At 45.3% G+C, this 17,584-nt stretch overlaps 1 protein-coding gene and 1 long non-coding RNA gene across 4 annotated transcripts in view; one reads left to right on the top strand and one right to left on the bottom strand.

Moving 5' to 3' along the window:
- LOC126505265 (uncharacterized) overlaps positions 1-17,584 on the bottom strand; it is a 420,992-nt gene that overhangs the window by 198,702 nt on the left and 204,706 nt on the right. The window lies entirely within an intron of this gene.
- Positions 1-17,584, top strand: part of Creb3l2 (cAMP responsive element binding protein 3 like 2) — a 114,095-nt gene that overhangs the window by 66,754 nt on the left and 29,757 nt on the right. For all 3 annotated transcript variants that reach the window (XM_050148040.1, XM_050148039.1, XM_050148038.1), the window contains 2 exons: positions 15,853-16,028; positions 16,930-17,017. In XM_050148040.1, the coding sequence (XP_050003997.1) occupies positions 15,853-16,028; positions 16,930-17,017 (264 nt within the window). The remainder of the gene's footprint in view (positions 1-15,852; positions 16,029-16,929; positions 17,018-17,584) is intronic.

Genomic DNA, 17,584 nt, shown 5'->3' with positions numbered 1-17,584 from the left:
AATTGAACTGTGTTTTATTTTCTTAGAGGGACAGCCAGCTATTTTAAGTACTTCAAGTAAACTCTAAAGACCTTGTTCCTACTTTCATTCCAGCATGTGATACTTTTTTCCGCAGGAGGATGACATCATACGATGTGGTTACTAACTTGATATCTCTTTGGGTTTTGCTCTGAGCCCCCTTCTGCCTTCCCTTTCATACCATGTGTGTGTGGCAGGTGTCTTTTACAGATTGCTCCCCACCTAACGCATTTCCTCATGCTTCCTTCCTGTGGCTAAAGGCCAGTGCCTATATCCACATGCATAAGGAAGCCCCCCCCCCCCCCCGCTCCAGAGGAATTCATTACTAGCCCCTAAAATAATTAACTTGTACCAGTAACACACCTTTCTCTCGGGGCACAGAATGTTGTGGGTATGAAAAATTCCCATTCTTCCCTAGGATACATTCTTTCTTGTAAGAGTCACACCCATCAGCTTGGGGAAGAGTGTGGTTCCATGCTCAGTGAAAGGAAGGGCTGCTATGAAGCTGGTCGTGGGCTTTCTCTAGCTCACCCTGATGCTCTGATTTCCCCTCTGTTGTGGGGAGTTTAGGAGCATGGGGATTTAGCCCTCTGTTGGAGTCTGTCAGTTATTCCTGTCTTACACCATTAGGATGAGGTGTCATGCCACCCAAAAAGAAAGGCAGAGAACTTAGCTAAGTCGAGGATATACGGGTGCTTTGGAGGGTAAGATACAATATTTAAAAGCTCAGAGCAATGTCTACTGCGTCACATCTCAGCAAATCGTGTTCTCCTCCCAGTGCCTGCCCCATCCTGCAGTTTGTGCAGTTCATTTCAGAAATGTCCCCAGATCAGATGCGGAATCTGTGCTCTCTGTTGTGACTAGTGCCATGTTCTCCCTTAGCCTCATTGTAAAAGGTCAATTACTGTAACAGCATACTGCAGCAAAAGTTATCTGAAACTTATGAACTGCATATTTCTCTAATTTCCCATGTAATATCATTAGACTGTGATTGACCGTAGGTAACTAAAATCATGGAAAATGAAGCACAGATAATGGGGAGCGGCTGTGTCCCCAGTCCTCACTGTGTGCAGGCCAGCTCAAAAAAGTCAGTTATCTGGATTTCAGGTTAAATTCATGCAAGCCCTGAGTTAACTTTAGTATTTTTTAAATGGGTGAGTGGTCAGACAAAATGGCTATTAAGATTTCTTCTAACTCTGAGATCCTTTGTGGGATGTGCTTGCCTTCATGCAAGGTTCCCTCCTGTTCTTGTCATTGCTTTGTCTATTTTCTTCTCATAATTCCATTGGAACCTCCATCTCCCGCCCTTCTTCATTTGTGGAGTTAATCTTCAGTGTCTTTTGCATTAGCCGTGTATGCTGTGTAACAAATACCCCCTCCCCCCATTAATGTCTTAGAATGGCCATTTATTCCCTCATGAGTTCTCTTCTTAAGTCCTCTGAAGTGATACTTCTGTGGATTTGGTTCATAATTTATCCTGACATTAGAGTCAGATGCTGGCCGAGACATTCCAGGGTTAGACACGCTACCCTAAAAGCAGCTATCTGCAGTAGTCAACCAGCCACTGGTGGTAAGTTGGTTGCCCTATGAGTCTCCCCTTGGGGCTGCCGGCTTCTCCCACCTGTCAGCTACCTTTCCTGACACACAGGGAAGAGAGCCAGTTGCCCACAGGACAGCACTGATTCATTGTGAACTGCACAGGAAGGCATCTAGCAGGAGGTGCTGGAGATGGTCTTGGGTGCTGGCAGCCACACGTGAAGTGAAGTGATTTTTCAGTGTCTGGATTCCTTTACCTGGTATTACTAGGCTACACACTCTTTCTGTTCATTTGCCTGGAGGCTCTCATGTTTATATTCAAGACCCTGAAGAAATATAAAGAAAATGACATTTGTCCATTGCTCTCCCAGAATTTGTCAGGAGGGGAAGATTGGAAGTGTACAGTACACAACCGATTATAAAAACATTATACATGTGTCAACCCTAGTGGAAGCTATTCACACCTGTTCCAAATTCTATATCACACCGACTTACTCTGGAAGGGTCCTTTAACTTTTCCAGCCTTGCTTCCCTGTGTGTAAAACAAGGGTGAGAATGGCTTTCATGTTTTGTTCTGAGGATTAAGTGCAACAATAGATTTCATTGCCTCCCAGTGTCCGGCTGCAGGCAGGGAAGCTCTTAGCTCTGTTGCTGTTGTTATTTACAGCTGAGGTCTGCGCGAGGACAGGGCGCTTAGTCAGACTTTGTAGAGGATTCTTTTTAACTTTAGTTATTTTGGGGAGCATGAGTGTGCACACAGCATGCATGTGTGGAGGTCAGAGGAAACTTGGCAGGAGTTGGTTCTCTCTTCCCGCCATGCCTGTTCCAGGAATTGGACTCAGGACTCAGGTCATCAGGCTTCCCCGAAAGTGCCCTTACCCACTGAGCCATCTTCCTGGTCCTGTGAAAGAGGATCTTGCAATTTAGTAGCCTATAAAATGTAGTAGATATTTATTAGTGGATTTTTTTTTTATTTTTCCTAGTTTGTTTTTAATACATCAGCTAGATCCAGAGACTGAGCTCCAGATTATAATTGTTTAGGGGACAGAAATGAACTGTAAACATAATACTTTTTAGTTGCATGGAGATTATTAGTTATCCATGTATTTCAATTACCCATGTGATTGTTGGGTCCCTTCTGTATTTTGAGCTGTGTGAGGGCACGATCCATTCTGTGTCTGGCAGTTATCATTATGTTTGGTACTCTGAAGATGTTCAGGGAACATTTATACCATTGACTTGTTTAGCCAGTTGTAAAAGACGATACAAGAGATGGAGCATCCATCTCTGACCCGTGGGGTAATACCACGGAGGTGATTGCTCCGTTCCACTTGTTGCCTCTGCACACACGACAGAGGCAGGATTTCACCAGTGCGAGCTCCTGACTGAGTGCAGCTTCCATCTGCAGATCAACCATGGTGCCAAAGAGAAGCAGGTGTGTTGTTAATGCTTTGTGGCTCATCTTCAAACTAATATCTTAGCATTTTTTTTTAGTACCGTATCTTATAAGTGTCAATCAGTGACATGGAAAAATTGGACAAGGAAGGGAGAGAGCGCTGACATTCGAATGAGATTGGACAGGTGACATAAACAAGGACTAGTGGACGAGGGAAGCACCAGGTGTGTGCCTCACACCTGCGGTTTGCTGCTCAGAGCCTGAGCTGGAGGTGGTCTAATGACATTCAGTACACTAACCTTGCTTCCCTTCCATATGTAGGCTGCACACATATCATGTACCAGATTCCCACTCAGGAGACCCACTCAGGAGACCCAGCAGTGACCCCTAGACCCTGCCTGTGAGGAGGAATCAGGGGCTGATAAAAACATAATGTACCTGCTACCATATTAGGCAGATTCTGAGGAGCGTTCCAAGAGGAAATTAAACTGTAGGAGTTTCCAGGAGAGAGAGAGAGAGAGCACACCCACTCAGGAGTCAGGAAGAGCTGCCTGAATGAAGCAGGATTTCAGCTGGGCCTTGGCTCGCTGCCTGGAGTCAGCCCCTGGGGCTTGCTCGAGGGCCTCAGACAGAGAGCAGAGGAGCAGAAGGCCAGGACACACCAGCGCTTTGAAAAAAGATCCTCAGCCAAAAGCTCGTACACAAAGCAGATTTCCAGGGTTCAGGGTTCCTTCCTGTTCCGTTCATCAGTTGTCTTCCTTTGTCTGTGTCTGGGCATATTGTCTCTACTCTGTCCTCTGTCTCTGAAATTCATTCCTCTGTGTAGGCTTGTCTAGTGCCGACACTATTTAATGTAGCTTTTATTTAGCCAATTGATTCTTTCACTTACAGAACTTCTGCGTGGTTCCTTTTCAGTGTATCGATTTCCTTGCTAATTTTTTTTCTCTGTTTTTGGACTTTCTTCTGCAATTCATTGTTCTGCTCACTTTGGGGACTGTCTTGTCAGGAGATAGACTTCCTTAGAACACCTGCTTATTTGAGTCATCTATATAGACATAATTCTATTAAAAGAAGGACTCTGAATTCATCATGGACATTTCCGCCATCTTGGTGTCTGGGGTTTCATTATGGGGAGTTGGTAGTTTGGGACTGAGTTATGGCAAAGACATCCCTTTGGGGGACTCCCAGAAAGTAAAAGAACCAAATAGAATTAGAAAGGGGGCAGGGAGTTAACTAGGAGACCCATTCATCCCTACAGACTTTCAAAGCACAAGAAAGAAACACAACAAATACAAGATGGCAACCCTCCTTCCACTGTGTTACTGGCCTTCCACATGAAGGGATCATAATGCACCTAAGCTAACACCCAATGTGGGGAGAAACAATCGGTAGATCTTGTTGAGTAAGACCAAAAAACACACTGTCGGGTCCCCCAACTGGCACCCAGTTCCCTTTGTAGCTTTTGTGCCATGACAGGTTTTTCTGCTCTTTGCTGAAAAGAGGCAAAGGGCATTCAGAAGGATTTTGCAAAGGGCATACAATCCACAGTTCATCTTTGGGAAGTTCTGGTGTTTTCTCTCATGTTTATAAGTGGGAGGCGGTAGTATGGGATAGGAATTGTTTGAGGTGTTTGCCATCGAAGGCATGGGTGAACGGAGATGAGGGTAGACTTATCCAGCATCACCTCCCCTGGGTCTTAGCTACAGTTGTGCCGCTGAGATTTGAGAGTGAACAAGTGTGTAGTAATATTACTTTATTTTCTTGGGCCATACCTTATATCCCTCCAAAGCAGGAGTCAACCCTTCCAGATCCAAGCATTCAGAGCAGGTGAGCACCCGGATAAGTTATGATTTCGCTTTAGGAAACATACAGGTGTGTAGTGTTTAAGAGCAGCTGTTGGCACCAAATCCAGTATTCCTTACCTCTTAGTCCCCAATAGGTGAAATAATAGTAGGAGCTTTAACTTCTAGTGATGGATAATGAGAATCTCATTCTTTGGAAAGCCAGAGATGCAGCTCTTTTTGTCCAGTTTTGCTTAGAGCAAACACTGCTCTTCTGTAAGTGCTTCTAAGCTTGAAAGCCATGCTGGGACATAGAGCTGAAGAGAGGCTTAGTGTAGAAAGAGGCTCCTTTTTATTCATCTTCCTCTCTTCCTCCTGCCATAACCCTTCTGACGTGTCCCCCCCCCCATCCCTCCTAACTTTCCCTTTCTCCTGCCATAACCCTTCTGCCATCCCTGGCCATTCCTCCTTACTTCCACTTATGCCTCCCCTGAGTTCTAGAGCAATCATACAGAGCAAATGGATGCTTGTACCCTACCCAGTGGACTCTAGACCCCTAAAATGTGCACCAAATTTGGGGCTGTCTGTGTTTGTTAACTTTCTTGGTAAGAGGCTTTATAGCTTTCATTAGTTTATATTTTACAATTATTGTATCTGTGTATATGGTGTATGTGTGTATGCTGTGTGTGTGTGTGCATGTGCGCGCCCCCATGTAAGGGTGTGTACATGTATATATTCCACAAATGCGCCCCCATGTAAGGGTGTGTACATGTATATATTCCACAAATGCTGAGGTGGGAGTCTCCCCTTCCACTATATGTGTTCTGGGGATCCAGCTCAGGTCCACTGGGCTCAACTGCAAGTGCCCTTACTCACTGATCTGTGCTGTGGGCTTTGATAACTTTAGCTTCTTGAAAGATCCCATGATGACAAAAGTCAAGAACCCCTGGTCTGATGCAGCACAGGACTCACCCATTTCAGAGCTAACTAGAAACATCTCTGAAACGCTGGAGCTACAGGGTTTCATAGGGCTCAGGCCACAGAAGCCAAGCCTGGGAATATGGCTGGCCTTCATGGCCACTGAAGGCAGTGTCCACCCCGTTCAGCCACCTCTCCTCAGGGTGCAGACTGGTGACCATTTGCTGAGAGTGCTTCTTGTCCAACAATAAAAGTAAAGTATAAAAAGGAGAAAAATGAAGAGGCCGAAAGAAATTCCCCAGTAAAACGTTCCTGGCTATGCTTACGATACTGGGGTGAGCAGACCTTGTGTGACCCCCAAGGGGTCATCATCTTTGTAATCATTGTAATGGGGTCGTGTTCCATTGTAGTCAAATTGGGCTGGTGGGTTTATTGTCTTTCTGAAGAGAGCAGTTTCTGTTACTATAGCAGATACCTGGTGCACACTCACCTTGTGAGGAGAGCCGTTCCCTGTGACAGCTTTAAAGGTTCCATTGTGTCTTTAGTTGCTGAGGGGTCTGTGGTGAAGCAACACATCACAGCGGAAGTACATGGGGGGACAAAACAGCTCGCCTTGGAACCAGAAGGCCAAGAAGAGAAAGAAGATGAGACTGGGGTCCCATAATCCCCTTGAAGAACATACACCCTCTGACCCCAAACCTCCCGCTACACTGCACCTCCTATAGCTCCACCACCTTCCAGTACACAAAGCACATGCACCCCGGAAGACATGAGCCACACGATAACTGGCCTTCTTGAACTTTTCCCTCTCAAGGGCAACGTTTTGCTCAAGAAATTTTTGCATGACCCTTGATGTGTAGGTATATAAAATAGTCATGCAAGGCAAACATTTACCCTAATAAATGATAAGTGGATTTTAAGACAGTTCTTTAGTATACATATAATTTTACCATTTATTAAAGACAAAAGCATATATTCAGTTAAGGAGAATTGGCAATACTTGTTATTTTTATATAAAACATATTTTGTGTAAAACATTATATAAAGAATAATCGGCCAAATGCTAAAAGGTATAGTGTCTTCAGTGTTTTCAGAGTTGATTAGTATTTTGATTTTAAAACATCAGTACTGAAAATGCTGTTTTGCATGAATATGAACTACAGTATGGCAAATACATGTTTAAGACTTTCAGAAATTATTGGAAATTTTATCCTAATCCCAAGTCAAATTCATCTAACCATTTTTTAGAGATTTATTTATTTTATGTATGGGTGCTCTATCTGCATGTGTGCTTAAGCCAGAAATGGCATAAGATCTCACTACAGATGGTTGTGGTTACTGGGATTTGAACTCAGGACCCCTAGAAGAGCAGCCAGTGCTCTTTACTGCTGAGCCATCTCTCTAGCTGCCAACTAATTTTTTAAAAAATGAAACAAGTCAAAAAGTCTAACAGCAATTTTTTAAAATCAAGCATACTAACACAATAGACTCCAAAGATGCGCTATTTTGTTACTTGCATGCTGAAGAGTGACATTGGGAAATGCTAAAGACCTTTGTTTTCTGTATTTAAACTGGTCTGCCTCTACAAGAAGAAACTTTGTATGGACACTGAGCCTGGGACAGCCAGTGGTCCTGAAGCTGAGCTGAGGAATTTGGGGCTTCAGCTGATGATGATTCGTGGTATAACATCCTGCACAGGGCAAGGCAGACACATTGGATATTCGTAACCAAAGCTGCAGTAAAGTTGCTCAGGGCAACACTGGGTGAGCCCTGCAAGAAGAGCCTCTGATATAGTGTGTGTCGTAGTGAGGATTCTCTTGCTGTGAAAAGACACCATGACCATGGCAGCTCTTATAAAGGACGACATCCAATTGGGACTGGCACACAGTTCAGGGAATTACTCCATTATCATCATGGTGGGAAGCATGGTGGCACACAGGTAGATACAGAGGCGCACAGCATGGTTCTAGAGAGTTCTACACCCAGATCCAAAGGCAGCAGGAAGAGTGAGCTTGACTTGAGTTTCTGAAAACCCAAAGCCCACTCCTGTGACTCATATCCCCCAACAAGGCCACCTCGACTTCATCAAGGTCACACATCCTAATAATGCCACTCCCTATGGGCCTATGGAAACCATTTTTGTTCAAACCACCACAGTATAAGCTTCATTTTTAACTAATTTCTGCCTGTTGTGCATTGAGAAGCCCTTTACTGTTGCCTAGTTTGTCACATCTCCACATTCAGTTACGTGACTTTCGGTTGGAGAATCTGTAAACTGTAGAACAAGGCACACATTTGCTTTGTTCCAGTTCCAATTTCAGTGTTTTTCCTGAAGAAGAAACTTAGTAATGCTAGACCCGGCCATTCAGAGAGAACTTGACATGGCCCCTGTCCTCCAAGCTTGTGTAAGAATAGCGTATAAAAGTCTATAAAATATCAGCAGGTTAATCAGGGTATTTAATGCACTTGTACCAAGATAACTTTATTTGGGCTGCCTTAAGAGACTAATGGGGGGCGGGGGGCTGAAGGGCTGACTCAGTGCCTAAGGGCTTGTACTGCTGTTGGAGAGGACCAGACCTCAGTTCCTAACACTTGTATCAGGTGACTCAAATCCACTTGTAAATTCCAGCTTCAGGAAACCAGGCACCCTCTTCTGGCCCTCATGGGCACTGCATTCATGTGCACGTACCTATCCTTCCAACACAGACATATACACACAATTTAAAAATTAGTAATAAAAATAAATCTTTATAAAAAAAAGACAGACAATTGCTGTTTCAGGTCTATAGAGTCTAGACAGACCAGGGATATCTCTTGTGACCAGTTGTCCTGCTGATGAATCCACTGGGGTTTCTTAGGGTTTGCAAAAGCTAGAGCTAGCTGGGTGGGCTCAGTATTGATCCTTTCAATTTACGGGGCTGTTTCCACAGTGACAGATGAGAGCAAGACCTCAGTGAGCTGGAGGTGAGTAACTGGCGCTGGCGTGACGTCATAAGGGGAGAATGAGACAGGCTGCAGGAGGAGGAGGACTCAGGAGTCGAACACAGTGGGATGATTGGGAAACAGGGTTGGAGCAAAGAGGGGGGGGGTGTTTGTTGGAGAGTCATAGGAGAGAATAACGGTTCATTGCTGAGGCTGAGGCTGCAGAGCCGGGGAGGGATGCACAGAGTTAGCTGCAGAGAGACCAGAAGGTGTTTGACGTGAATGGCAAAGTTTTTTTTTTTTTTTAATTAGAGAAATAGGCCGCAGGATTCACACAGGGTTGTGTGTGTGAGGAAATGTCACGGGTGAGTCACAGGTGACTTGGGTTTCTGCTCTCTAGCCTTAGGAGGATCTCGGTGTTGACGTGTTCCCAGGAAGTGGGACCCAGAAAAAAAAAAAAGACCCAGAGATGAGATAAATAGCTAATCGCATTTGCTCTGAGCTGGTGTCAAGAGCACCAGTGTGAGTCATTCTAGAGGGGCAGGAAAGGATGATGTGGTCATCCTGGGTCCTCTGCCTTGGCTGGGGTGATGAAAGAGCCTGCGTGTGGTGGGTTGGAGCACAGGGGAGGAAGATAACAGTGCTTCCCCCAGAACAGCAAAGCAGTGATCCCTTTGCTTAACCCCTGCAGTCTAGAATAGTTAGTCTCGTGGAGTTAGGATAGTACAGTCAACAACGAAGTTGACAGCCATCTGTCAAGTAAAACTACCTGGATTATTCGGGAATAACAGCTCTATTATTGACGAAGAAAAATTAAATATACGTGGGAGTTTTGTGCACATCGGTGTACTCAATTAGGCTTTTCAAATCAGCCCTTTGTTCTATGGTATTTACATGGTTCATGCTCTAAACACAGCATCCTGTGGGAGAAACGGTGAATCTGAAAGATTCAAGTAGAGGTACAGTGCGGATCGCTAGAGTCATATTTTGTATGACTCTAGCTTTGAGTCTCGGCTCTGCCCAGATTATGAATGACGTGATCTTGAGCAAGTTGCTTCGCTTTTTTGTCTCCCCATCCCTGATCTTTAAAATGAGAATATAATATTTACTTCCACAGCTTTGCTGGAGGGCTTCACCGAGTTAATATTTATTGAACACTTAGAACGGCGCCTGCCACTTTGCAAGCACCAAATAAGTATCAGCTATTACTGCCATTGTTCTTCTGTGGCTTGCTCTATAATTAAATACATAATTTACCGAGTGGCTGCGATAGGAGTGGCAGGCGCTGAGGGGAGAGCTTCCATGGACACAGGCACAGAAAGAACACCGAGTGACAGAGATAGCTGATTGTGTTGGTCTCAGAGGTCCATTGCAGCACAGCCTGGGTGTCTGCCAAAGACTAAGCACAGCACGTTTTAGCTGTTATGAGTTGGTCTTAAACAATGCTTCTTCATATCAGAAACATGGACTGGTGGTCTGTAGTATAGGAGTAATCAGTATTTTTTTTTTCTTAAAATGTAATCCTTCTAGGCTAGAGCTGTATTCAACCATTGCTGCTTTGGGAAGCAGTGTGTGCCCGTGAGAGTGAGTGAGCCCAGGCCGTGGGACTCATTTCTATGTGAGTCCCCTGTCGGCCACACACCAGCTGGATGCACACTTTTGGGCAAGTTACTTAATCTTGCAGTGTCCTTGTTTTTAAAATGGGAACAATAATTGTATTAACCTCTGGGGTTACTCTTAGGACAATACCCAGTCCTTAGCAAATACAGTGCTGTTGATTTTCCTACCGTGGACACCTCTTTATGCCGCTCTGTATGAGAATTCATTTTAGGGCACCATGGGCAGACAGGCCACTGGCTTCCCCGCAGTGAGCCGTAGTTTTTTTCTCATTATTTTGATATGTCTCACAGAATTCTTACCCCACAGCGTCCTGCCTTCCAGATCTCAGCCTTGGAATTTTCAAAGGAGATTTTTTTTTTCGTATTTTATTAGTCTGGGTATTTTGCCTGTGTGCACATCTGGGTACCACTCGTGTACCTGATACCCGTGGAGGCCAGAAGAGGACATAAAGTCCTCCTGGAACTGGAGCTACAGACAGTTGTGGGCTGTCCTGTGAGTGCTGGGCATGGCCCCGAGGTCCTCTGGGAGAATAGCCAGTGCTCTTAGCCACTGAGCCGTCTCTCTAGGCACAGGAGATTTTTATGTGGGGGGAAGAAAGATTTGTCAATTTCTTTTAACATGTTCAGAGTAAACAAATAAAATGAAAGTTTAGAGGAGACATGTAACTTTCTTCAGTTTATGTATACTATTTGTATGATAAATGGAAACATGTAGGGCTTTTTAAAATCATATAGATGCTATTTGTACCAAGTGATTTCTCTTAGAAATATATGTTTATTCCTATTCTATGTTCTGTTGTGTGTGTGTGTGCCTATAAAACACAAGTCTGCATATGGAAATGATTGAGGCTCTACTCCTGATGCTGTCATTTCATTGCCTTTAGGCAGCTCTCTGTCCTTTGGTCTCCAAGGCCACCTGATCTTCTCTACCGTGAGACCCTGGCGCCTCTTCATCTTTGCTAATAGCCAAGGCTGATGCCGAGGAGATGCAGCCTTGGAAATCAACCTCTAGGGGAAGCTGTGCAAATAAAACCTGATGCTCTAGAGGATGTTTATCATGCAGAATATGCACTGTTAAAAATAGGGGAGGATGTCTTTCATCTCAAATGAAACTTAAAAGGTCTGTAAGTATAATTCAGAAAAAAAAAAACACCTTTGTTTCACTCAAAGTCTGAAGTGCAGAATTTAGAAAAGTTGCAGACTGAAGTATTTCAAGTACTTAGTTATCTCTCTGTTTAATCAATCAGTTATACAAATAGCTGAGGATGTGTCTAACTGTAAGCCTTAGTGGTCTTTTTGCCAATAAAATTCAACTATAAAACTAAGGCCCCGGGCAAGTTGCAGAGCCCACTCCTATTCTAATTCTCTCCTTTCTTTACCTTCTACCTTATGGGTTGCATTAGTAATTTTCTTTTCTCTAATTTGATCTTTAATTCCACTGGGCATAAAATTTAGGCCAACAGCCCAGGGTTGGGAATGCAAGCTCTCTTCTCTGATTTCAGCCGCACTGGAATGCTGCTCTCGTCAAGCTTCGTACTGACTGCACTTCCTTAATCTAACCTCAGTCCTTTTACAGTGCGCCTGGTAGGTCGGATTGGCCAGTCTGCAAATGCTTGTTTATTTTTATTAATCATGCATGTGCAAGCCAGACAACAACTTTTGGGAGTTGGTTCTCTTTTTCCAGCTTTCTGTAGCTTGTAGGAGTCGAACTCAGGTCATGAGGCTCGTGAGGCAGGTGCTCTGACCTGCTCAGCCACCCTACCAGCCCCTACAAATATTTATTAACCCATCTCCAGTTGATGACTGACTTAGAGGAATTATTCTGAAAATCAATGCAGCTATCTTATTGCAATAGATTCTGATGTTGTAATTCTAGCCATGTTGTACTAGCGAGCTATGCTAAGAGGTCCTCTCAACCCGGTACTTTAGTTTCTGTGTGTATGTGGGGGTAGATAGTGCCAGGGTGGTCTCCAGTTTGGTCTGCAGTCAAGGATGAGCCTGAACTTTGGATCCTTCTGCCTTTGCCTCCTGCGTTTGAGCACTGGGATTACCAGTGTTTATGTGGTACTGGGAATCACACTTGGTGCTCTGTATATGCTAGGTAAGCACTGTATCAATTACGCTATATTCCCAGCTCTAAATCTCAGTACTTGGAATAAATATCAGCGTGTTACTCGAGGTTGTACATTTCCACTGCTGGGGATTGACTGGTGGACATGGGCTCTGTTTAGTAACTGCTGGTTCCAGCTGCATTCGCTCTCATCTTAAGGCTAGCCGAGAGTTGATGATTTGGCTCAGCTCCCCTTGGCATGCCTTTGATCTGTGAGGCTGTGCTCCTTCATCTAGGATCAAGAGATCAATTATCCTGGCACATCCTGGCACTATCTTATGTGATAGTAAAAACCATAAGAACATAAACTCAACCTTCACTAAAACGTTCCAAGATTCTGTCGTATTAAGAAGCTAGCATGCCGTTGTTTAGGTTAAGTTACAGGGCAAAACTGGGGGTATTGAAAACTCATATAGCAAAAGACACAGTTGGAGGGTGTGCTGGCTTATATCGGTATAGCATGACTAAACCAAGATTCACCGAGGAAAAGAGCCATGGGACATACTTGTGAGGAATTGTCTTGATGAGTTAATTGGGGCAGATTACTTCCCTAAATGTGGGAACCTCCATTGGGTTGGGATCCTAGGCTACCTCAGAAGCCAACAGCTAGCTGGGCACCAACATTCCCTCTGTCTACTTCATGGGTACCATGTGACCATCTACCTCACGCTCCTCACCACCATGTCGTCCCCACCCATCATGGATTTTTCTCAAACTGTAGCCACCCAGATCCTTTCTCTCGGGTTGCTTTTGTCTGGATATTTTATTGCAGAAATAACAAAAACAGCTACACAAAGTGGAAAAGTCGACTGGAGTCAGCAGTGGGGTCTCTCGGCCACTCCAGCTTCTGTCTGGGGATCGCCACCCCAAAGCAAGAGGAGGCAAGGCCGGCATGTCCATGTGTGGCAACTGGGAATGATATTAATAGTTTCAAATACAGGCTTCTAGAGATACCATAAAAAAGTTAAAGAATAAGAACAAAGCTGCAATATTCTGAATGGTTATCTATGTTTGCTGTCCAGGCATGTTTCTTTTGTCTCTTTCTTGTTAATGTGTTAGTCAGTGTTCTCTTGCTGGGAAGAGACACCATAACCATAGCAACTCTTAGAAAGGAAAACATTTAATTGGGGCTGGCTTACAGCTCAGAGGTTTAGTCCATTGTTATCGTGGTGGGAAGCATGGTGCCATACAGGCCGACAGTGCTGGAGAAATAGCTGAGAGTTCTGCATCCAGACCCAAAAGAGCAGCCACGCTAGGCCTGGCGTGAGGTTCTGAAACCTCAAAGTCCATCCCCCAGAGACACACTTCCTCCTACAAGGCCACGCCTCCAATAATGCCACTCCCTCTGAGTCTATGGGGGCCATTTGCATTCATAGGTCACAGTCATTTTGATTGTAACATTAGGATATGTGGCCCTACCTCACAATTTGCTGGCCATTGCATGGAGCCATTTTCCCAGGAGTGTCCCTTCCTCTTCCTTTTGTTATACCCAGAGCTACATTTCTTCTTACTATGTTCCTTATAGCCTCTTGGCAGACCATGTTCAGTTGGAGCTGTGAGTGTGATTTCTACGAGCAGCAGCTTCGGCATCTCACCGCTGACTGAAGACAGTGATCCACACCCTCTCTCTGCCTCTCCCTCCCACCCTCATTTCGTCCTAAACACACTTTCCTCCTGTCTTCTGAGCTATGGACAGTCTTCTCGTACCGAGCCTTCTTGCGGGAGAGTGATTAGTCCTCTTGCGGCCTGTGGTTCAGTTGTTTCTATAAGCTGAGCAGGGTGCCCATCTGGTCAACAGAACTGGGTGTAAGTACAGTGTGGTCCCCTCCCTCTAGCAGCCATTAAGAGGTCCTTTGTTCCCTCCCAGCCCCTCCTGGGCCAGGATGTCGCCCACACCCTGTGGCGGAAATCCCCCCATCACACCAGACACTGGGCAGCTTATAGAACTGGCTCTGAAAGCAGAATGCCACCTTGTGAGTGGGAACCTAACCTTTTCTGTGCTCAGAGGATGTAGTTTATGGAGTTGGAGTTTATCTTTGTGAGCTTTTGCTTTCGCCAAGTTCCCATGCTTCTCTGTGTGATTGTTTGTGTACCCTCCCGCCCCCCCCCATTTTTTTAATAAGAAAACTGGAGCCAAATTCCTGAGTGTGTGTTCATGGTGGGAAATGCTAGGTGACCGAGTAGGCGGGGCTTGTTTTCAAAGAGCAGAGGAGCGTATCTGGTTTGTGTGTGCCCCTTCTTAGTAAAGCCGGTGTCTGCTGAGGGCTGTGGGCTTCGGGAACTGCTGGCCTTTCCTTTTTCTCTGCATGTTTCCAGACTCTTGGCTCTCCTTCCTTACCCCACCCTCTATTCCTGCAGGGCTGGGCTGAGTAATTTGCTCTGAAGCAGTTTGGTGCAGCTTAAGTTTCAGAGCAGCGTGTCCAGGGTCTGAGGAGCCCCACTGGCTCCATCTTGCTGCTTAGCAGTTATCTCTCCCCAGGCCCGGTGATCATCATGAAAACTTGGGTGACAGGACAGAGCCCAGGCTCACCACGACCCTGCTCTCCTCCCTAGACGAGTATTTCATCCATTTCAGCCAAGCAAACCCAGAACTTTCCCAGGGGTCTGTGCAATGGCTCTGGGTGCCTAGTTAGATTTGAGATGTAGATGGAGAAAATAGGAAAGGATGAAAACTAGGGAGTGGGAACTGAAAAAAATGAAGGGAGGAAGGATGGAAGGGAAAAAGGGAGGAAGAGAGGGAGGGAGGGAAGAAGGAAGGAGACAAATACCTGTGGAGAAGTTCTGTCCTGAGGCCTTGTTTGCCAAACATTAGCCTCTTTTTTTTTTTCTTTTGACTCTACTTATTTATTATTAAATAGCATATTCACTTGGTTTGAAACCCCAAAAGTGGGACATGTTACCTGGTTAAAAGCCTTCCCTCCCATCTCATTCTCTATGTGCTTAACCCCTTCTCGCTATGCCCAGTGCACTGCTACTTTCCTATCAGGTGGTAACACAGCATGGCCAAGAACCTATAGAAGAAAGGGTTTACTTGGGCTTATGTTTCCAGAGGGTTCGAGTCCCTCATGGCAATGAGTCATGGCAGCAGGTATAAAATGGTGACAAGAAGAGATGAGAGCTGAGAGCTCACACCTTGAGCTGTAGGCAGGAAGACGGGGAGTGCCCTGTGATTGGCATGCATGGGTGTTTGGAACGTCAGCATCCACCCCAGTGACACACTTCATTTAGCGAGACCACACCTCCTCAGCCCCAAGCAGCTCCACCGACTGGAAATCAAGTATCCAGTCATGGGAGCCTGTGGGAGACATTCTTATTCAAACCGCCACAGCCGGTTTCTGTCTTTTCCATGTAACCCTTCCAACATTTCTTCAGGCTTATCATGTCTGGGCATTCACAGCTAAGAGAATTCTTTCCTCATCCGTGCAGCTCTCCTCTCATACGCTTGCATCCCTTTACTGCCTTCTCAGTAGTCCTTTTCTTAGAACTGTGGTTGGGGAGTGGCCGGCGGTCACGTGTCAGATGTGCTCACGCGTGGTTGTCCTTTTCCCACAGAGGAAGTGGAGAGTGAGAAGTGGTACCTGTCTGCAGACTTTCCGTCAGCCACCATCAAGACAGAGCCGATCACAGAGGAGCAGCCCCCAGGACTTGTCCCCTCTGTCACTCTGACCATCACAGCCATTTCTACTCCCTTTGAGAAAGAAGAGTCTCCTCTGGATATGAATGCTGGGGTATATCCAGTTTTCTTCCTTATAAATATAGATATCGAAAGGTAGAGATCTTTGGTCTGCAATAAAGCATTTATCCTAGGAGATGCATGTATTTTGAGGGGGCATAGTCATGTATGTATGCAGGCAGGCAGGCATGTTGGTATGCACGAGTGTATCAAGAATATGTTATTGTTAGCAACATTGATTATGGCAACTTTTGAGGGTGTTGTACAGAAAAATCAGTAACAAAGATGATTTAATTTTTTTTACTTAATTGCTGTTATGAAATTGAAAACACAGTAGAGAAGCTGTGCATGGGATTGGCCTTCATTCCAGTGGAGGGGAATGGTTGAGGTACAAGGTCAGAAGAGGGCACTGGATCCCCTGGAATTGGAGTTACAGGTGGTTGTGAGCCACTGGGTGGTACTAGGAACAGAACCCAGGACTTCAAGAGCAGCAAGCACTCTTGACTGCCGAGCCACCTCTTCAGGCCTTGGTTGGTTCTAAAGTATGTGTATAACTCACTGTCAGGATTCTGTCCTTCTGCTCCCTTTCCCCTTTCCCTGTGGGTATTTTTTAGTTAGACCTTGCCGTCAGTCATCAAGGAGGCTGGAGGGATAGGACAAACGGGAAGCCTGTGACTCTGAAGTTTTACCAGAGTAGTTTACCATAGATGTCTTTACCATAGCACTGCTGCCACTGCCGCCAATAATAATCATAGTAACAATAATAATAATATTGAGCCTTGAATTTTGACTAGAGCTATCAGATCCCAGGTTTGGCTGTGAGAAAGTACGATGTAGCCCATGCCTTACCGCGCTGGCCCATAGTAAGACACAGTTGACAGACAGATGCCCCCCCCTCCCCGTTCTGTAAAGGCTGTTACTAAGTTACAAACTCATGTCTGAAATTCCTTTCCCAGGTGGATTCCTCGTGCCAGACAATTATCCCTAAGATTAAGTTGGAACCTCATGAAGTGGATCAGTTCTTAAACTTCTCTCATAAGGAAGGTATGCTCCTCACCCCTTCCTCCCTCACCCCTTCCTCCCTCACCCCTTCCTCCCTCACCCCTTCCTCCCTCACCCCTTCCTCCCTCACCCCTTCCTCCCTGCCTCCTTCCTCCCTGCCTCCTTCCTCCCTTACTTCTGGTGTCCATTCTAAAGGGAAGGGAGCCCGATACATTCCAGGATTACAGAGGTAACTGGCTATACGGAGAAATCCTGTTCTTAAGAATCTTGATTCCAAAGAAACATTTTGAAAGATAAACATTTCCTTAGTTAAAATTATTCCTCTTTCTGTTCTTTACTTCCAACCACCTGAGCATTAGTGGGGTTCGATGCTCACCAAGGATGGGCTTTTAGAGCCATTTCCGACTGCCGTGGCATGCGTGAGGTTGATGGGACCCTTGTGCTTTCACCCCCTAGTGTGAACCCACCAGCACCCCACGGGTACACAGCAGTCCATAGTTACTCTGTCTCAACTAAAACTTTTTAACCCTCTGTAAATGAAGCTGTAACATGTCTGTACAATCAGGGTTTAGCTGTCCTATTTGGGTCACAATTGTGATGAGCCCGCCC

The sequence above is a fragment of the Alexandromys fortis genome, unplaced genomic scaffold (genome assembly GCF_014885135.2).
Source record: "Alexandromys fortis isolate MF-2015 unplaced genomic scaffold, M_Fortis_MF-2015_v1.1 scaffold_57, whole genome shotgun sequence".
Taxonomy (NCBI): domain Eukaryota; kingdom Metazoa; phylum Chordata; class Mammalia; order Rodentia; family Cricetidae; genus Alexandromys; species Alexandromys fortis.
This window is presented reverse-complemented; position numbering and strand designations above follow the sequence as displayed.